Raw genomic sequence first — 22,211 nt, forward strand, 5'->3', positions numbered from 1 at the left:
CCCATTGATTGAAAACACCTGACTCTAATTTCACCTTCAAATTAACTGCTAATCCTAGAGGTTCACATACTTTTGCCACTCACAGATATGTAATATTGGATCATTTTCCTCAAGAAATAAATGACCAAGTATAATATTTTTCTCATATTTCTTTAACTGGGTTCTCTTTATCTACTTTTAGGACTTGTGTGAAAATCTGATGATGTTTTAGGTCATATTTATGCAGAAATATAGAAAATTCAAAAGGGTTCACAAACTTTCAAGCACCAGTGTAGATGAAGCTCAATCCTGACCAACATAAAACAAACAGTTACTTAAAAATGAAGTGAAGAATGAAAGAACAAGGTTAATATGGTGTGTTTATAGATGAACATAAAAGGCATGTTAGGTCAGTAAGGAACTTAATCAACCTGCTTTATAGCTGACTCAGCGTGAGAGTCTGCAATGGCTTCAACATGGACAAACGCATCCTTGTGTGAGGGCCCTGCATGCCTGTCGATGTTTGTGATTACATAGTTGTGGAGAATTTTGAGGAGATGCCAGTGGCAGATATATGAAAATGCATACAATGTATTTGATCATAAAGATGGTGAAATGACCTTGATATTGCACACTGGCCTTACAAGACAGCTATTCTCTCATCTGCCTTTTTTAATTGGTCAAACAGTCCACTTTAAATTCCTTAAGCAACTATTTGTATGATTATAAAATACTTTTTGAACCCCGCTGCCATCATCATTTGTAAGACACTGGAGTGTAATCAAACATTTGATTTTCTTTGTTGGAAATTTGCTCTCATACAGTACGTCTTATTAGAGCTGGGCACATAATGGAAAAAAAAACCCCACTATTTCGACATATCTCTAAGTATAAACAGTTAAATTCTGTCCAGCGCCTCACTCATTCTGTGATTCATTATCGATTAGTCTCTCCTATTGTAACAGTCCATGATGAGCCTGAAGTCCTGATTTCATGATCAAGACTCCGTCAGTAAATCTCTGGAAATGATCATCCTCATCACTTCATTGGTTCCTAAAAGAAAGAAGAAGAGGAGTGTTTAAACTATGAGGCTGATGAAGTATACAATCAATTAACTATTTTGACTTGCACAACACAAACACTGATGAATTCAAGCAAACATACACAGTACCAGTCAAATGTTTGGACACACCTACTCATTCATAGGTTTTTGGTTTTTTTTCCTGCATTTTGAATATTTCTACATTGTAGAACAAAACTGAAGCCCATGAAAATTCAAAACTGCGAAATAGCATATAGAACATATATGGAATGGCATACGGATGATGCTTTGTACACTACTGTCATTATCTTATCCAGCTTCATGAGGTAGTCACCTGGAATGCTTTGCAATTAACAGGTGTGCTTCGTCAAAAGTTAATTATTGCAATTTCTTGCCTTCTTAATGTGTTTGAAATGAAACAGTAAATAATAAAAAACATACAGTAAATAGGGCAGCACGGTGGTGTAGTGGTTAGTGCTGTCACTTCACAGCAAGAAGGTTCGGGTTTGAGCCCCGTGGCCGGCGAGGGCCTTTCTGTGTGGAGTTTGCATGTTCTCCCCGTGTCCGCGTGGGTTTCCTCCGGGTGCTCCAGTTTCCCCCACAGTCCAAAGACATGCAGGTTAGGTTAACTGGTGACTAACTTGACTGTAGGTGTGAATGTGAGTGTGAATGGTTGTGTCTATTTGTCAGCCCTGTGATGACCTGGCGACTTGTCCAGGGTGTACCCCGCCTTTCGCCCGTAGTCAGCTGGGATAGGCTCCAGCTTGCCTGCGACCCTGTAGAACAGGATAAAGCGGCTAGAGATAATGAGATGAGATACGGTAAATATCCCTGTTTGACATCTGTAGTAATCCATATTATGTCAAGAACTGCTCAACTAAGTAAAGAAAAATGACATCCATCATTACTTTAAGACATGAAGTGTCTTTTAATTAATAAACAGTTAAAAAAATTAGAAGCCGTGTCCAAACTTTTGACTGGTACTTTCCATACCCTCCCACCCTACTTCTTTTACCACCAGTAGTACTGTAGTCAAGACCACCTAAACCAAGACCAAGTCATAAGACCATGACCAAGAGTGTATCGAGACTAAAACAAGACCAAGATTTTGCAGGGTTGAGATCAAGTCAAGACCAGGACCAGACCAGTGGGTGTGAAGTGTGTGGGGGAGGGGTGACGGCCGTTAACAGGAAGAAACTTTTCAAATTAGCAGTGAGTCACGTTATGGGTATTATTTGAAGCAGGAAATTTTACATCCAATCACAGTAACGATGTTAACAAATAAATCAGAAAATGCATAGGGACTTTAGTGAAATCCCCACAGCTGTGGTCTTGATCGGTCTTGAAATAAAATCCCAAGTCCTCTGTGTCTGAGACCAAGACAAGACCGAGTAAAAATGTAGTCGATTCCGAGACGAGACTGAGACCTTCAAAAAGTGCTCTTGAAACCGGTCTCAAGCACTACAACACTAACCACCAGTCCAAGATCTCAGATGTTTTGAATGATGTGTTCAGTGTTTTGCGTCATGGACTTGATGGACTTGCCTTCTAATATTTGATGCACTCGGATATCTCGGACAAACTGTTGTACTGCATAGTCTTTGAGGTAGCCATATCCCCCATGCATCTGCAGAGCCTGGTTACATATCTGAATTCACAGGAAAAAACCAAAACAAAACAAAAAAACCTGTTATATAATTTTTGTAAAACTCAGTGACATGATATTTAACACCTCCCATTCTGTTCAGTACTTAGATGGACTGCATTGTGTGTTTGGCAGTCTGGGAAAACCCTTCACTTGGTGAGATTTCAACAGTTTCTAGATACTATATACAGTATATTTGTGACAACTATACAGACTTTCACTGAATTGAAATGTTTCTCTTTTTCACGTATCTCAAAAACAAGAAAAAGTGAGAGCATCTTTTAAAAGGAAAAAGTGAAAAGGAAAAAAGAAAAAAAAAAAAACACACATTTAAAGATTCCAGTCGAATTCCACTGAAAGATATCAGTACATTTGTGTCAAAGCAGCTGCTACATATTCAATTAATTTACATTTTAATGTAATAAGTCAAATATAATAAATATACCCAAGAAAACTATATCTTTTCCCCCACATTTATTCATAGATGGTTCATAGTGTTAAAGGAACAGTCCACCGTACTTCCATAATGAAATATGCTCTTATCTGAATTGAGACGAGCTGCTCCGTACCTCTCCGAGCTTTGCGCGACCTCCCAGTTAGTCAGACGCAGTCAGACGCGCTGTCACTCCTGTTAGCAATGTAGCTAGGCTCAGCATGGCCAATGGTATTTTTTGGGGCTGTAGTTAGATGCGACTAAACTCTTCCGCGTTTTTCCTGTTTACATAGGTTTATATGCAGGGGTTAAATTGGGCCGGGGCTGTCCGGGGCTGAGCCCCGGCACATAAGCTCGGAGCGGATGGCATATGATCACGCACACATCAAAAGCAACAAACCCTTTTCACGATTTTCAGTTCTGAATAATTAAATATCGTTTTATTAATCAATAAACCCATGACTTTTATGAGATAGATCATAGTTTTCCTGATAACAAGACGACCTGTCAAAGCTATTTAGAACAGAACTTGCGATCAGAGATTCTGGTTTCTGGAACACTGCGTGGGTTGCCAATTCCGCTTTTTATAAGCGACTTTGGGGTTTCTTTTTTTGTGAGCTCGCTTTAAAAAAAATCAGAAGTCGTGGTTTGCGGGTTTTTGGGCTTGTGTTTCAGCGTTGTGACTTGTTTATAATTTTCTTCGTACACCGTCTCCCCTTTTACCTGCATACAGAATTTTTTCTGGAAGTGATAGTGCGCTACAAAATAGTCACATACTTCTACTGCTGTTACAACTACTACTAATAATATTAACAATACAGTGAACATAATCATTATCATATTTTTTATTATTAAAAACAAAATATCAAATAATACTGAAGAGGGGAAAAATAATACTGATCTAAATATGTTGTGTTTTTATTTTTAGACAGTATGTGTTTAGCAAAACACATACTGTCTAAAAATAAAAACACAACATATTTAGATCAGTATTATTTTTTCCCCTCTTCAGTATTATTTGATATTTTGTTTTTAATAATAAAAAATATGATAATGATTATGTTCACTGTATTGTTAATATTATTAGTGTTTTATTATTTATTGTTAATATTTAATTTAATGTTAATTTATTATTATTTATTGTTAATATTATTAGTGTATTATTAGTGTAATTATTATTGTTATTATTATGTATTCAATTATTTATTTGGCATGTGGTGCTTTTTGTATTGTCTAGAACATACATAAGATGAGCATATTATAGCAGCAAAATAGAAGCACAATCATTTGAATGCAGCAAAACTTTTGCTGCATTCAAATGATTGTGCTTCTATTTTGCTGCTATAATATGCTCATCTTATGTATGTTCTAGACAATACAAAAAGCACCACATGCCAAATAAATAATTGAATACATAATAATAACAATAATAATAAATGCTTCCAATGTTATAGTGTTGTTTGTATTTGGTTGCATTCACTGCATGAATATATTTGATTGACAATTTGACTGACAGTGTTTTGGCATATTTAACATTTATCCTCCAAAATAAATCAACTGTTTTGGTTTAAGATTGTGCAAGCCTTCAAATTTTCTCACTGAACATTTCTCCTTCACATTTTTCACCTGTAGGCATGTGACAAGATTTAACATGATATTGCTCAACCTACCTCTGTAAAGTCAGCTAACAACTTATTAAAATGCACCAGAATTCAGCAAATAACATGTATGATAATAAAAAACTTCTGGGGGAGAACCCCCAGACCCCCCACTAATCATTTCCTTCAAACCAATGTACAACAACCTGTACAATCTGTTACATTGGCCAACCAATCTACATTCAAACTGCCATAATGTGTAGGGGGGCACTACAAGACACACATAGGCCTACAACACACAGATAAGGTGTATATCTCTGTGCAATATGATATGGTTATCAAATTAGAGGGTTATTTTCCAAAAAGTATATTGGGGCAGGGCGGCGGGGGCAGGGGCGGGTACGAGGCAGAGCCCCCCCACATAACCAATCCCAATTTAACCCCTGTTTATATGACCAGTGACATGAAACAAGTTCAGTTACACAAATTGAAACGTAGCGATTTTCTATGCTATGGAAAGTCCGCACTATAATGACAGGCGTACTAACACCTTCTGCGCGCTTCGGCAGCGCATTGATACGGAGCTCAGATATCAATGCGCTGTCGAAGCTAGGTACGAAGATAGGTACGGAGCATCTCGTCTCAATTCAGATAAGAGCATATTTCATTATGGAAGTACGGTGGACTGTTCCTTTAAACTGGCTCCTTATTTACCTTGCAATCTTTTCAGAAAGCCTAGGGAAGTTCTTTAAAGTAGAGATTTAAAACTTCTGAAGCATCTTTGTGAAATATTTTTATGTTGTTTTCTTTTTTAAGTTGAGATGTTAAAGTAGTTTTGGGTCAAAACATTTCTCCCCCCATATTTTGGCCGTTTTCCCACAATTCAGCTACAGACATATCCAATGGGTTTTCCTAGACGACCACACATCTACACTGCCTGGCCTAAAAAAATAAATAAAATAGCACACCAATACACCGGACAGTGGCAAAAAAAAAAGTGAACCCTTTGGAACTAGTTGAATTTTTGTATAAATTTCTCTAAAATATGGTCTGATCTTCATCCAAGTTACAATGAAGATCCAAGAGAAAGCAAATCAAGCAACATCAACCCCTTTGATCATCATGTGCATTTGTTGTGGCATTGGTTCGACAACCTTCTGCAACATCACAGCATTTATTTCCACCCAGGGATGAATTAATTTTGTCTTGACGACTGGAGAGTCAAACCACTCTATTGTCTTCTCCAGCACATCCCAAAGACTTGGGGTTAAGATCAGGACTTGGTGTGGTGGCCAAGTCATATACGAGAATAAGTCCTCATGCTCCTTGAACCACTCTTTCACAATATGAGCCTGATGAATCCTCACATTGTTGTCCTGGAGTATGCCCGTGCCATCAGGGAAGAAAAAAAAATAATAATTGATGTGATGATAACCTGGTCATTCAGTACATGCAGGTCGTCAGCTGACTTCATTTTATTGTCATGTAATGTTGCTGAGCCTCGAATTGGCCACCTGAAGCAACCACAGATCATAACACTGGCTCCAGAGGCTTATACAATGGACACTAGGCATTATGGGTGCATCGCTTCATGTGCTTCCCTTCTTAACCCTGACACATCCATCACTCAGGAATAGGGTCAATCTGGACTCATCAGACCACATGACCTTTTTCCATCGCTCCAGAGTCCAATCTTTATGCTCCCTAACAAACTGATGCTTTCCCCCCCCGATTAGTCTCACTGACCAGTGGTTTTCTTATGGCCACACAACTGTTTAGTTCCAATCCTCTGAGTTCTCATTGCATTATGCATGTGGAAATGCTCTTACTTTCACTGTTAAACATAGCCATGAGTTCTACTGTCAATTTTCTATGATTCGACTTCACCAAGCATTTAAGTGATCTCTGATCCTGATCAGTCAAGATTTTTTCCCCCGACCACGTTTCTTTCCCAAAGTTGACGGTTCACTACTATCCTTCCAGGGTTTAATAACGTGTTGCAAGTTCTTAACCCAATTCCAGTAATCGCCGTAGTTTTTTTTCTTTGCTTGATACAGGCCAATAATTTGACCTTCTAAAACAGATTAACATCTTTTCCATGAGCACATGATACATCGTCCAACATGGTTGTTTAAGAAATGAGAAGCTACTCACTGCATCAGTTAGGGATATTTTTGGCCAGACAGTATACACACTATATTAGCAACTAGCAAGTTACCCAGCGCTGCCCAGGTTTTGCAAAATTCTGGGTTGCCCCCTGACTTCCATGCCAAATTTGGTGAAGATCCATCGAGAAATGGTGATGTTAATCCAAGACAAACAAAAATCCAAACATTCACCACCCAGGAGCCCACCGGGGACCCCCTGGGGCCCAAATATGGAATTTCTGAGTTCTGCCAAATTGTGGCCATCTCCTGTACCTATGTGTCAAGCTTAGCAAAGATCTGTCAAGAGTTTGTTTTGATAAATGTAACATGAAAGGCATTGAGGGAGGGGGTGGGTGGATGTTGTGCCCCCCCAGGGCCCTCCCTGGGGCCTGTACATGAATTTTGTTTCTATGTGGAAAATTCTGGGTCATCCTCGGACCTACCTGCCAAATTTGGTGAAAATCCGTTGAGGAAGCTCAAGACAAACTTTGCTGCTTATTATATAGATGTAAGCAGTATTTCTAGAAATACACATTTTATGGTGTTTGGGGATCCTCCTGATGGTACAGATGCTAGACACTAAAATCTTGTTTTATTTTCACAAAACTCACTCATTTATCATCACATTTTACAATGTTGTTCACAACGAGCTGAACATTTTCTTTATATTTCAAACTTTTTATTAATTCTCATTACGCACTCACAGTAAAGCACTCATCAGTGGCGAAGAGTTTAGCCATGGAGCAGAGGGACACTGCATCTGGTCTGTTCTCCTGCAGAGCAACGGCCGCCTGACGCACCAGCAACCGAGACGCTACCAACCTCGTGGCCATTTCAGCCAACTTAAACTGCAGGAACTGAATACAGAACAAAACCCAACACACACACATTACTAGCAGTACAAACAAACTATAGGCATCTTTGCACAAAGAAAAAATCATTTCAATATCAGAAGCATGCAAGTGTAATTCACACAGACTTTTCACCTGGCTGTTTGCAAGAGGTTCCCCAAACTGCTTGCGCACACGTATGTGATCTCGGGCCAGCAGGACACATGCATGAGCAGCTCCGAGAGAGCAGGAAGCTGTGGATTCAACAGAAGTTAAACTCAGTGACTGGCTGAGGCAAAGAAAGTGTCTGGTCTGTTTCGAGACAGTAATATTAAAGTGGATGCTCAGAACTCACTTTGAAGTGATAACACCTCCATATTTAACAGCTTTAGATCACATTCACAACATGTGTACAACTACAGAACAACTTTAGATCAGTGTGGTAGAGAAGGCCGGACCGGCGGACATTTACTGGAAATTTTCACATTTGTCCATCTGTATTTCAGAAGCATCAAACCAGATGGCCCATGAAAAACTAAAGATATGGATCTAATCTACTTCTAATTTTCTTCCAAATATTACACTGGGTGAATACATTATGTCGTAACACAGCCTGGGAAACGGGGGCCCCTGCGGGACCGATTTTAAAAATTCATAACTTGGCCACCAATGGTGCTAGCTCTGCCAAAATTGCGGTCCATTATGACCACAGCTTGGCCCACTATTCGCCCCGGAACCCCGGCTTGAGCCAGCCTTTAAAAATTCATAACTCGGCCACCCAAAGTCCTAGTTCCGTCAAAATTTACAGGCACCTCCCTCTCCCTGAGCCCTTTCAAACGAGCACAGGCATGGCCAGCTATGACCCCACCTCGGCTCATTATTCGCCCCCAAAACCCCTGCGCAAGGGCTGCTCGTTGAAAACTTTAATATGAGCCCTGACTCGAGCCAGCCTTTAAAAATTCATAACTTGGCCACCGAAGATCCTCGTCCCACCAAACTTCACAGGCACATCCCTCTCCCTGAGCGGTACACTAAATAAGATAATAATAATAATAATCAGTATTCAATGTTGCTTTTATTGCACGATGCAGTTGAACTAGTATTTTAGGGTTGACAGTATCTGATTGATCCAGTCAGTTGATTAAGAGTTCAGTTTACATGAAACTTTGCAGTACAGTATCATGTTCAGTGCCAAACTGCCAATCAATGGTTATGTTGTTAGTGTGTGCGTTTTTTTATTCATAATAACAGTCACAGGCCTATGCTTTGTAGGATATAGATTTATATTTTAATAGAGTTTTTCTTTTCTTCTATTTTCTAAGTTCTAGTGCAGCAGATTTTAGTCTGCATGCCAAATGATATTCCCATGTCTAGTTTTGAGTCATTCCGTTCCAAAGTTACTTGGAATCTCGGACTCAACATTTTAACTCAATTATGTAAGAATAGTTGTGTTGTTCATTACTAAATTTCTTATAGATTTATTATAAACATAGTATAAAAAAATAGTCATTGTTGACATAATATTTCATGAGTGTTATTACAGTACCTGTAGATAAGGACCACTAAGTTGTAACCAACTGGACCATCCTTGGCCCCTCATACTTTTTTCTACACATGAACCTGACCTGTGTGTGCTACTGTTTTCTTGGGTAGAACTTTAAGCAGGTTTTTCTGGGATCTTCTGCCATTTTCTTGTAAATTATATTCAATTTGTAGTGTAATTAGCAACTAATGTGGAGTGTAATTTGGCCTTTGAAGATCACAAAAACCTGGAAATAGCTGAGAAGCATCTCCAGGCTTCTAAAGCCCTTCAACGCAACCCCCAGCCACATTGTTCCAGGCCTTTGGCCCGTCATTCGGACAGGCTGAAATTTGGATGGACAGACAACATTTCAGACTCGTCTGTCCTGTGACAGTCTGCTTAAAATTCCTTACTTCCCCACACTGCTATATGCATCTGATATAAACAGGAATGGTTGTTTCAACTCCAGAATTATTGGCTCTCTTCAAGGGAGAAATGATGCACGTTACACAACTGATTAAAAAAAAAAAAACCTTACCTATCCTCAAATAAAAATCCATGGAAGCGTATTGCTGCCACACCAGAAAAATAAGTAAATAAATCAGTATCACACAATGATGTAAAAAAAATATTTTCTCACATTATTACATCAGGCGGCACGGTGGTGTAGTGGTTAGCGCTGTCGCCTCACAGCAAGAAGGTCCTGGGTTCGAGCCCCGGGGCTGGCGAGGGCCTTTCTGTGTGGAGTTTGCATGTTCTCCCCGTGTCCGCGTGGGTTTCCTCCGGGTGCTCCGGTTTCCCCCACAGTCCAAAGACATGCAGGTTAGGTTAACTGGTGACTCTAAATTGACCGTAGGTGTGAATGTGAGTGTGAATGGTTGTCTGTGTCTATGTGTCAGCCCTGTGATGACCTGGCGACTTGTCCAGGGTGTACCCCGCCTTTCGCCCGTAGTCAGCTGGGATAGGCTCCAGCTTGCCTGCGACCCTGTAGAAGGATAAAGCGGCTAGAGATAATGAGATGAGATTATTACATCAAATGTTTCACGTTATCACATGATAAATTAGTATCATGTTATAACATAACTTTAAACTCATGTTTGAATGAGGTGGGTGGGGGATAAACTGGTTAACATGGCTCAGTTATATGATTTAATCAAGTTCTACTTCATGCTTAGGTTGAACTACGGTAAAGTTGGAAAGATATTCACAGATTCAGTCTTCCCGGATCAATAACTCTTAAGTGAATTTATTTATTTATAAGTGAATTTATTTATTTATTGCATTGCCTGTTTGCACCGTGGGTCAGAGAGGACTGAAATTTCATCTGTGCTGTATGTCGAGCATGTATAGCATATTTGACAAAGTTGACTTGACTTGAAACCTTGTTAAAGCACCATAGACGTCTCTTTCCTACTGTACCAAGGTAGACAACGAGCTACAATCTGATGTGAATAAAAACGAGTCATTCTCCGATCTGGACTAATGACACTGGTCTCTGTGTGCAGCTGACTGAGACGAGTGCGCAGAAACCATCTAAAAAGTACAAGACCGAAAAGAGATGCCATGAAAATATTCAGTAACTTCACTCATTCACTGTAGTGTGACCAAAATCACTGCACACAGTCTCCTGTTCGCTATACTATAACAGTTATTTTGGAAAAATGTGCTTTTGCATAATTTGGAGGAATTTTTTTTCGGAAAATATTTAATAACCTTACGGTTATACAATGTAGTGTCAGCAAAATCATGAACAGGAAACTGTTGATGTGGTGCAGTGATTCTGGTGACACAACAGCGAATAAGAGTGAAGTTAGTGAATATTTCATGAAGGTTCTCAAAAGATCACTTTTTTTTTTAGTCAGCATGCATGATATAAATATTTGAAGATTAAAGTGATTAAAAGGATTTAGCAAGCATCAGGGAGTTCCCATAAAGCCTACAGATAAAGCTTAACACCAAGATCATCTCGAATCACTGGTGAGAAAAGTGGTGTAACAGTTAAAAGGAGATTGAAGGCAGAAACACTTTTGGCAGCCAGCTCAGCGAACACATGGCACTACATGTCTTCAGCTAACTCACCAATGTTAATTCTGCCCCCATTGAGGCCACGCATGGCGATGTTGAAGCCCTGTCCCTCTTCTCCCAGCCGATTCGTTAATGGAACCGCACAGTCTTCAAAGATTACTGCTCTCGTGGGCTGCGAATTCCAACCGACCTGCAGAACACAAGCAGATGGACCGAGTGTCATATTACTCCCCTCTAATGGCTCAGCTATGTCATTTACAGAGGGACAATACTGAACAAGAACATCCGAGCACAGTGAAAAACTGAATTCTACCACCAAAACACGAGTGTATCAGTGGATGATACAGCATTTGTTTCAGAAGATATATATATATATAAATAAAATATACATAGTCTTGTGACAGTGAGACCAATAATGAGATCCGCATCGCAGTTACGATACATATTTATTCCCTTCTTTGACACCGCATGCTATGCGCCAGAAACAACACCACGACATTTATTATGGTGTGACTCTGCTGGGTGCCTGGTGGGCAGCAGTGAACCAGCGCTTTCACTTTACATCATTACTGTAGAGTTATGATCGACTATCAAACTTGACATGTCAAACAGTTGTCTGGTTTCATCTGTCACATCCACGCAGCACCATTAGGACTAATTACCCTGCACCTGTTCCTAATTAGAGCGCAACCACAGCACATACATATAATGACTCTTAGTAACACACAGACTTTGTGAAAGCCTTGTATATTCTATCGCTTTTCTGGTTTTGACCCTGTTTGTGTTTTTGGACTGTGAGTATTGTATTCCCTCCGATATCCTGTCTGTCTGTGCCTCGCTCAACCACTGTTTTTCGACTCTGCCTTTGTCTACATTTTGGATCTGTGTGCTTGCGTGTTTTCAAGAAAACTCTTCCTGCACTCACCTCCGTCTATCGCCCTTAACATGACAGAAACTCAACTGTTCAGCAAGCTAGTGGACTAATAAAACTGTTTTAACTAGTTTTATATGAAACTGTGAATATTTTCTGTAAAATGCATTACTAAATAACCCCATGTTATTTTTAAAAAAGCAGGTTACAAATAAGCACTGGATTAAAAAAAAAAAAACAAACAAACAAAAAAAAAAACTCTCTTTTATGTAAATAAAGATACAAACTTTGTTGTCCAGTGGTCAAGTGTTTATGTGATACGTTGCCTTGCACTTACGATCAGGTTCCCTGTGGTGGTACACGTACATCTTATGGTCAAAGCCATCAAAAATCAGGTCGATGCATTACCACATTCTCTTTAGTATGGAGCTCCACTCTTCGCGTGTGTGGAGCTCCATTATTATGACAAAGGACGGGATTAAATTGGACTTTTAAACTAGATGATGGAAAAAGTGGTGCTTCATGTCTGACTATGCTCCTCTTCCCATCATTCGTAAATACACGAACATTACCCGACCTGATCAGCAAAGCAACATGTCAATTTCACAGGAATTTAACAGAACAATTCAGGAGGATTTTCACCAATTTCCTACACAGGATCACACCTTACCTTCTTCTCCTTTTTCCCAAAACTGAGTCCTGGAGTTCCCTTCTCCACCACCAGACAGGAGATGCCTTTGGGGCCCTTCGCACCAGTACGACACATCACTACGTACACATCTGTATCCCCTCCACCACTGATGAAGGCCTGACAGGGTAAATGTGCGCACGCACACACACACACACACAGGTGTAAAAAGACATTCAAAATTTTTGTTCACAGCATGATGACCTCCTGAAGGTGAACTCAGTACCTTGGAGCCGTTTAGAACATAATGATCTCCTTGTAGCTTCGCACTGGTTAACAGCGATGCTGCGTCACTTCCACTCCCTCAAAGATAGAGAGGAAATCATTTCAAGAGCTTTAGCACAGAGTTATAATAAAAATTAATACAATTGTGCAATGAAATACAGGAACCTAGCAAAATTCACCACTTGGAACAAGAAAACATTGATGCATTTAATACAAAATCATGTTGTGACCTACACACACACAAAAAAAAAAAAAAAAAAACTGGCCATGTTTCTATAAGATTCAATTATGAATATTCTGACTAATTTTCTTTAAATAAAAAGAGAACACTGACTGGAAATGGAAGGAACAAAAATATTTTTAAAAATTACAGTGTCATAGGTAGGCATGTAAAAATAAATTGTGCAATGATAAATCACGATACAAATTTATAACAAATCGAGTCGATGAAATCTAAAAAAAAAATCACTTAAAAAAAAATAAGGCTGCATAATCTCTTTGTTTTTCCTAGCTGTTGTTTTTTGTATTATTGAGACAGCAGAGGACACAATGTACAACAGCAGGAATACGCAAGACTTCACCATAGGCGGAAGTAACGCAGCTCTAATGCTGCAAAAACAGATTTAAAATGAGAAATAACTTGTGCAACTAACTGTATAAAGGGGTTGAACAAGAAAATCAGTGCTCTCTTTACAGACTGCTGAAAGCTAAAGAAAAGAGAAGAAAGTGGAGGGAGTATAAATGTTCACAAAAGTTTATTCAGAAAAGGTGCATTTGTTATTAACATTCATTTTTAATAAAGGGAATATTTTACTTAATAGGCCGGTATTATACTTTACTCCAACCTTTACAAATGTGGGTCAATAATTACTTTTTTGGGTAATAAAATTCTCTTTATTTAATAAAAAAAACCCACACACTAAATATTTCATTTTTATTATAAATATAAATAAATTATAAAACACACATTATGTATGATACAATTGTGGTCATAATTTTACATACAGTGACATGAATGTCATCTTGGATATGAATGTCATGGCAATATTTGGGCTTTCAGTCATTTCTTTGAACTGTTCTTTTTCTGTGGTAGAATGATTGTACAGCATACAGCTTTAATTAAAAAAAAAAACACTAGAATTTGGTGCAGAAGTTTTAATTTTCTTTGGGTTTTCTGAAATCAACACAGGGTCAAAATTATACATACAGGGTCAAAAATGTACATATGCTCACTTAGGTTATTAATTCAGAGGTGCTGAAACTTCCAAAATGTCTCTTATTTTGTCAAGGACGAGGTCTCTTAACTTCCTGTTAGTGATCATGATTGACTACAGCTGGTAGCTTCTCTGTGCCTTCATAAAAAGGGTTTGTTTACAGCACTCATTGGATTGACCAACACACAGTAAAATGGGAAAGTCCAAGGAGCTCAGTGCAGATCTGAGAAAGATCTGTTCAAACAATTGTATCCAAGTTATTGTGAGGTGTAGTCACTTTGCTTCAAGAAACCCAAACTGTCACCCTCAGCTGAAAGGAAATTGGTTTGGATGGTCAGAAACAACCTGGGAACCACCATGGCACAGCCCTGCCATGAACTGGAAGCTGATGGATCACTGTCTACAGTTCAGATCACCATGGACTAAGAGGCTGCTGTCCAAGAAATAACCCCCTGCTCCAAAATTGACACCTTCAAGTTTCACTAAAGTTTGAAGCTGACCACATGGAGGGAAAAAAATAAAATAAAATAAAAAAACCACCTTCCTGAAGGAAAGCTGTATGGTCAGATGAGACAAAGATCGAGTTGTTTGGCCACAATAACCACCATGCACAGAGGAACACTGTACCAGCTGGTGGTGGTGGTGGTAGGATCATCATGCTCTGGGGCTGTTTTGCTGCCAGCGGAACTGGTTCCTTGCACAAAGTGGATGGAATAATGAAGAAGGAGGACGACCTCAGAATTCTTCAGCATAAACCATCAGAAACTTGAACAAGACTTGGGAGTTACAACAGGACAATGAACCCAAACACACATCAGAGCTGGTTGTGGAGGATAAAGCAGGCTAACATTAAGCTTGAAACAAGTCCTGATTCAACCCTATTGGAAATATATGGACCGTGCTTATACCGGTAAGTCAAGTCCATGCCAAAAAAAAAAAAAATTAATTGAACTCTACCAATTTTACCATAAAGAGTTGTGAAATATCCAACCAGAATTCTGCCAGACGCTTGTTCATGGTAAACAAAAATGTTTGGTCAAGGTGAATCTTGCAAAGAGACATTTTACCCAAATATTAGGTGTGCTGTATGTATAATTTTGACCCTGTGTTGATTTCAGAAAACCCAAAGAAAATTAAAACTTGTGCACCAAATTCTAGTGGTTTTTTTTATTAAAGCTGTATGCTGTACAATCATTCTGCCACAGAAAAAGAACAGTTCAAAGAAATTACTGAAAGCCCAAATATAGCCATGACATTCATGTCACTGTAAGTAAACTTATGACCACAACTGTGTGTGATTTTATATATTATATTTTTCATATAAAGGTTGAGTGCAACGTTTTTATTCATAAAAATGAATAAAATAATCATAATTAATAATTTATTATTATTATGGGAAAAGGAGCTTTGTCATTTTGAGATAATGAAAGAATTAACTTGTGACCTCAAGGAAATAGTGTTAAAAAAAAAAATTATTGCAAGCACAGCTTCTGGCTCTTTCAGCTTCCGTACATTGGATGAGAAAAAGTGCGGTTAGCGCTTTCCTTCGAGCGTTTCAATTGTTGCGGATTGAGCAGCAGATCAGGAAAAAAAAAAGTCGACAGCCAACTTCTCACACCTCAGAAGAAGCACTTTAGGCTTCATCTCATGTACACGGAGGCCGACAGGAGAGAGCGGAGACCAAACTGAGAGAAAATGAGCTTAACAAACAAACAAAAACTGTTTACTGACTGTTTTTAAAATATAGAATTTTCAATGAAAACAGAAAACATTTTGCTGATAATGTTACCTGCAACTATTTCAGATTCTTTTATCACTGTATGCCATCATACATCATCACATCACTAGTTTGGATCTTAGATACACAGGTTTTTGGATCAGGTTTTCCAAAAAATTCTCTCTGAGATGGACCTAACAGCTATAACATCCACATAAACACCTCCGTGTCATACCAGGCTCAGTCAGGCAGTAGGAGGCGAACTTCTCCATGGAGCACAGATCCGGACAGTACTTTTCTCTCTGCTCGTTATTACCAAACGTGTCGATCATCCAGGTGCACATACTGCAACACACACATCAAACCTGTGTTCAGCTGACACGAGTAAAGGAAAGCCATTACACATGCTCAGGCTTTTTGCTTTTAAAGCTACAGTGTGTTGGATTTTTGTTAAAAATGACTGAGTCAGCAGAGAGAAAAAAAAAATCTATTTATTATATGAGATATTACACACCATAAAAATATGAAGAAGTTCATCTTCAAGTCGTGAATATATTTCAAGAGTGAGTGAAGGGATATATTTTTCCAACACACGAAAATAAACTTTATACCTTCACGCCACTCTGTTAACGATCTTTATATTATATAGACTCATCCACACAAAATTTTTTTTTAAAAATATGCAAGTTAATCAAAAGAATTTTAATTTTGAACCGGTTCGCCATTTTAACGACGCACGTCCAGTCAGCAGGAAAGCACTGAGAGTGACATCATTGGAGTGAGATACAGGGAATTATTATACATACAGGACACTTTTTCAATGAAATAAAAACGTGTTCTATTCCCTTCTAGTGGGTTTCGTTCATTTGGTTTGATCGCATGCAATATTGTTAGCATATTGCTTATCCTAGGTGGCACGGTGGTGTAGTGGTTAGTGCTGTCGCCTCACAACAAGAAGGTCCGGGTTCGAGCCCCGGGGCCGGCGAGGGCCTTTCTGTGCGGAGTTTGCATGTTCTCCCCGTGTCCACGTGGGTTTCCTCCGGGTGCTCCGGTTTCCCCCACAGTCCAAAGACATGCAGGTTAGGTTAACTGGTGACTCTAAATTGACCGTAGGTGTGAATGTGAGTGTGAATGGTTGTCTGTGTCTATGTGTCAGCCCTGTGATGGCCTGGCAACTTGTCCAGGGTGTACCCCGTCTTTCACCCGTAGTCAGCTGGGATAGACTCCAGCTTGCCTGCGACCCTGTAGAACAGGATAAAGCGGCTAGAGATAATGAGATGAGATTGCTTATCCTATGTGTTTTACGTCGCTCTACCCAATGGAGAATGAGTGTTGAATATGGTTCACGATATTGCATGGTTGTCAAGACAACAAGACGTCGCACATCGGAGACATAAAACTTCCGCTGTGACAATTTGTAAACAAACATGGCCGCCAGGTTTGCTTCATTAAAATATGGAAGATTTTGAAAGAGAAAAGACATACTGAACACCCAAAAGGCATCTATAATTGTTCCATCGAATGTATATAATATTGGCTAGCGTTGAGTGGTCTATCAGATATATTCCATTCAGCTAGCTATCTTTGACTCGTTCAGTATCATGCTAGCTGAATGGAATATATCTGATAGACCATGAAAAAAGCCAGACAATATTATTTAAATAGGTCACTCAGATCTGCAATGTATTTCATCTGAAAAATGTGAGTTTTTCCAACACGAGAAGACAAACTTCATATCTTCAAGCCAACGTGTGATTTTCTTTATTATATCGACACATTCACAAACAAAAAGTACCCAAATTTATCAAACACACTTGATCAATTTTCTCACAAGTCACATATAGAGATCTATGTCCTGGTTTTGGTTCTCCATGTCCCAGATGGCGCTCGTATGAAAAATACCAGTGGAGCATTTCCCAGTAAAACACTCTATATCTATATATGATGTTCTTGAGTTGCTGGGAGTGGATGTGATAATCCTGTAATAGTGTAGGTGCTGGGTTTGTGGAAAATTTGCTTACATGCAGTACCAGTCAAAAGTTGACACCCCTACTCATTCAAAAGGTTTTTCTGTATGTTGACTATTTTCTACATGGTGGAACAATACTGAAGACATCAAAACTATGAAATAACAATGTGGAACACATATGGAACAAGGGTGCTCTGAGGAGCACAATATCCTCTGCTGGCAACATTGCCATAACTCTGGTAAAATGCGACCGGATTGAATGAAATTGCAATATACGTATTACCGACATATTGCAAAGAATCCTGTCAAGTTTTGTGAAATTCCTCCAAAAACTGTGAGAGGAATTGATTTCAGAAAGATGAGTACCCTTCCTGGGACGGACGGACGGACGGACGGACGGACGGACGGACAGACAGACAGACATCGCCATGACATAATCCCCCTTCAGGCCTTTCGGCCAGTGGGGGAAAATTATGTGGTAAATTAAAAAAAAAAAAGTGTTAAACAAAAAAGGGCAGCATGGTAGCTAGCAAGAAGGTTCTGGGTTCGAGCCCCGTGGCCGGCGAGGGCCTTTCTGTGTGGAGTTTGCATGTTCTCCCCGTGTCCGCGTGGGTTTCCTCCGGGTGCTCCGGTTTCCCCCACAGTCCAAAGACATGCAGGTTAGGTTAACTGGTGACTCTAAATTGAGCGTAGGTGTGAATGTGAGTGTGAATGGTTGTCTGTGTCTATGTGTCAGCCCTGTGATGACCTGGCGACTTGTCCAGGGTGTACCCCGCCTTTCGCCCGTAGTCAGCTGGGATAGACTCCAGCTTGCCTGCGACTCTGCACAGGATAAGTGGTTGCGGATAATGAATGGATGGCTAAACAAAACCCCAAAATGTTTCATATTTTAGATTATTCAAAGTAGAATTAACAAATTAACAGGTGTGCCTTGCCAAAAGTTAATTACTTAACTTAATGTGTTTGAGATCAAACAGGAAATAATAAAAATACAGTAACTAGCCCTATTCCATCCACAACTGTAGTAATCCATATTACATCAAGAACAACTCAACTAAGTAAAGAGAAACAACATCCATCATTACTTTAAGACATGAAGTGTATTTTAATTCATAAAAATAAAGAAAAACCATTGAATTAGAAGGTGTGTACAAACTTTTGACTGGTACTGTATATCATACTTCAGGAATGAAGTCAGTGAGAATGTAAACAAACACTTGTGAAAGAGCGAAAGAGTCCAATTATATTATAGAATGAAAAAAAGGGAAGTGTTGGGGAGTTTCTCTGCATTTTTTTATTTCTGAAATTCGATTATATCGAACAAAAGTGAGCTTTTTTGGAGAATCTGTTAAAGGAACAGTCCACCGTACTTCCATAATGAAATATGTTCTTCTCTGAATTGAGACGAGCTGATCCGTACCTCTCCGAGCTTTGCGCGACCTCCCAGTCAGTCAGACGCGCTGTCACTCCTGTTAGCAATGTAGCTAGGCTCAGTATGGCCAATGGTATTTTTTGGGGCTGTATTTAGATGCGACCAAACTCTTCCACGTTTTTCCTGTTTACATAGGTTTATATGACCAGTGATATGAAACAAAGTTCAGTTACACAAACTGAAACGTGGCGATTTTCTATGCTATGGAAAGTCCACACTATAATGACAGGCGTACTAACACCTTCTGCGCGCTTCGGCAGCGCATTGATACCTTCACTCCTGTTTCCCCCCTCTCCCCCGCCCCCCTGACTAGACTGTGTTCCAAGGAGTGCAGGCTACTTGTCTTGGTGGTCACGTTGGTTGTATTGACAGAAGTTGGGGGGGGCGGGGGAGAGAAAAAAAAAAACAGGAGTGAAGGTATCAATGCGCTGTCGAAGCGCGCAGAAGGTGTTAGTACGCCTGTCATTATAGTGCGGACTTTCCATAGCATAGAAAATCGCCACGTTTCAATTTGTGTAACTGAACTTATTTCATATCACTGGTCATATAAACCTATGTAAACAGGAAAAACGTGGAAGAGTTTGGTCGCATCTAAATACAGCCCCAAAAAATACCATTGGCCATACTGAGCCTAGCTACATTGCTAACAGGAGTGACAGCGCGTCTGACTGACTGGGAGGTCGCGCAAAGCTCGGAGAGGTACGGATCAGCTTGTCTCAATTCAGAGAAGAACATATTTCATTATGGAAGTACGGTGGACTGTTCCTTTAAGGCCAGGTTGTTGTTTAGCGCTCTGTGTTTTAGCTAGCACGCTAGCACTATCTAGCTCATGCCGGACAGACTTCGAAAGAAAATACCTGAACACAAATTAAATATAAAATACACAAAGAATTCAGATTGAGTACGAATAATAATAATAATAATAATAAAAGAAGAAAACACATCAGAGATGAGCCGAAATGATTTTCTTCCTCCACACAGTACTACTAGCGTTAGTTAGCTAGCGTTAGTTTTTCCACACACAGGCAGCTGATCAGTGAGAGCACAGCTACTACAACAGCATGCTATTAAATTACAGCAAGTCAACGAAGAGATTTTGTTCTTTCATCTTTTTCTCAGTCGCTGACCGGCACCTTGATGTGTGGACTGTTTCACAATCATGGTTATCTTTTTGAATAACACCAACTAACTCCTGAAACTAGGTCCAGGATTTATTTATATGCTGGAGTTTCTTAGACCTTATTTTACAGAGACACCTCTGTTTAAGAGTCGAATGTGAGCTCAGTTTTGACCTTGTGGTCTCATCTCATCATCTCTAGCTGCTTTATCCTGTTCTACAGGGTCGCAGGCAAGCTGGAGCCTATCCCAGCTGACTACGGGCGAAAGGCGGGGTACACCCTGGACAAGTCGCCAGGTCATCACAGGGCTGACACATAGACACAGACAACCATTCACACTCACATTCACACCTACGGTCAATTTAGAGTCACCAGTTAACCTAACCTGCATGTCTTTGGACTGTGGGGGAAACCGGAGCACCCGGAGGAAACCCACGCGGACACGGGGAGAACATGCAAACTCCGCACAGAAAGGCCCTCGCCGGCCACGGGGCTCGAACCCAGACCTTCTTGCTGTGAGGCGACAGTCCTAACCACTACACCACCGTGCTGCCCCGCTTTTTGTTATTATCTATTTTTTTTTTTTTTTTAAGCACTAACTAGGTTTTACTTTGGGACATATATACTTTCATTCACAGTAGAACGATATTTAAGTGGAAGGTTTTTTGTTTTTTTTGGAAACTAAGTACCTCTTACAGGATCCTTTATCTGTCAAAAATGTCCTCTCTGGAAAACAAACACTATATGATGAGGTTGTAAATATTTTCTTCAAAAGATCATTTCTCTCTTTTGAAGCAGAACACTTACTCTGTTGTTGCTCAGTTAAAACACGACGAAACAGATGTGAGACACTTTTGCAGCAGAGCTTCACATGTGGTTGAAATGTGAATCTGGCAAAAAGTGTCCTCTCCGGAAAACCATAAGGATCGTCCCGACTTCAGTTATTATTTCAGTTCCTGCCGTGTACACGCATCGCTGCACAGTAGTTGAAAATTTCTGCTTAACATACGGTACTGTACATCACATCCATTTCAACAGTTGCTCACTTTGTATCCCTGACTCTTTAGAAAGGTGGTCAGTTTTAGAAATACGATTAGAAATACACCGTCTTCTCACCACAGTAACACACCCAGTATACGACCTGTAGCTCTGAAATTCTGCGCAGTTCATTTCCGTCTCAAAAGGTCATTTTTGGCAGCAAAGAAACAAAAAAAAAATCTGAGGTTTGATTTTTGGATTATTGTGGACCTGAAAAGTTTACCTTGATTGTCGAACAGCCCTGAAGTTCTCTTGGAACATTTATTGAGATTAATCTGTAGCTTTAGTAAGAAAGTTCTAGCAGTAAACGTTAATATTCTTACTGACTTATGAATACTTATGTAGGCTGTGGTGCTCGCACAACCAGTGGACAAAGCTTCGAAGATGATGGACGTGTCGAGACGAGACAGTCCCGAGCCCCCAACCTCCGGCTGCACGTAAATTCCCCCAAACCCGAGCTGCGCTGCTTTCCTCATGGTCTCCACAGGAAAGATTTCCTTCAGAAAACATACACACCATGACATGGGCTTCATCAAACATGGCTACATTTTTACGAGAAAAAAAAAAAAGATGCGATTTATCAGAACAGAAAAACAGCCTCTTACGTTCTCATCCCATTGTGCCATGTGTGGTGCCATTTCATTGGCAGCGAAATCAAATGCCACTTTCTGGAATTCTTTTTGCTCATCTGTGAGACCTACAGAAGCTAGAAAGAGTT

At 39.7% G+C, this 22,211-nt stretch overlaps 1 protein-coding gene across 1 annotated transcript in view; it reads right to left on the minus strand.

Annotated features, from left to right (window-relative positions):
* Positions 1–216: 216 nt before the first annotated feature.
* Positions 217–22,211, minus strand: part of acad8 (acyl-CoA dehydrogenase family, member 8) — a 28,393-nt gene continuing 6,398 nt past the window's right edge. The window contains exons 2-11 of the mRNA XM_060943795.1: positions 22,099–22,199; positions 21,821–21,990; positions 16,172–16,281; positions 13,007–13,083; positions 12,763–12,900; positions 11,276–11,411; positions 7,831–7,928; positions 7,549–7,701; positions 2,567–2,669; positions 217–1,032 (exon numbers count right to left, since the gene is read on the minus strand). Coding sequence (XP_060799778.1) covers positions 977–1,032; positions 2,567–2,669; positions 7,549–7,701; positions 7,831–7,928; positions 11,276–11,411; positions 12,763–12,900; positions 13,007–13,083; positions 16,172–16,281; positions 21,821–21,990; positions 22,099–22,199 — 1,142 coding nt within the window. The 3' untranslated portion in view covers positions 217–976. The remainder of the gene's footprint in view (positions 1,033–2,566; positions 2,670–7,548; positions 7,702–7,830; positions 7,929–11,275; positions 11,412–12,762; positions 12,901–13,006; positions 13,084–16,171; positions 16,282–21,820; positions 21,991–22,098; positions 22,200–22,211) is intronic.

Source organism: Neoarius graeffei, chromosome 17 (genome assembly GCF_027579695.1).
Source record: "Neoarius graeffei isolate fNeoGra1 chromosome 17, fNeoGra1.pri, whole genome shotgun sequence".
Lineage (NCBI taxonomy): Eukaryota > Metazoa > Chordata > Actinopteri > Siluriformes > Ariidae > Neoarius > Neoarius graeffei.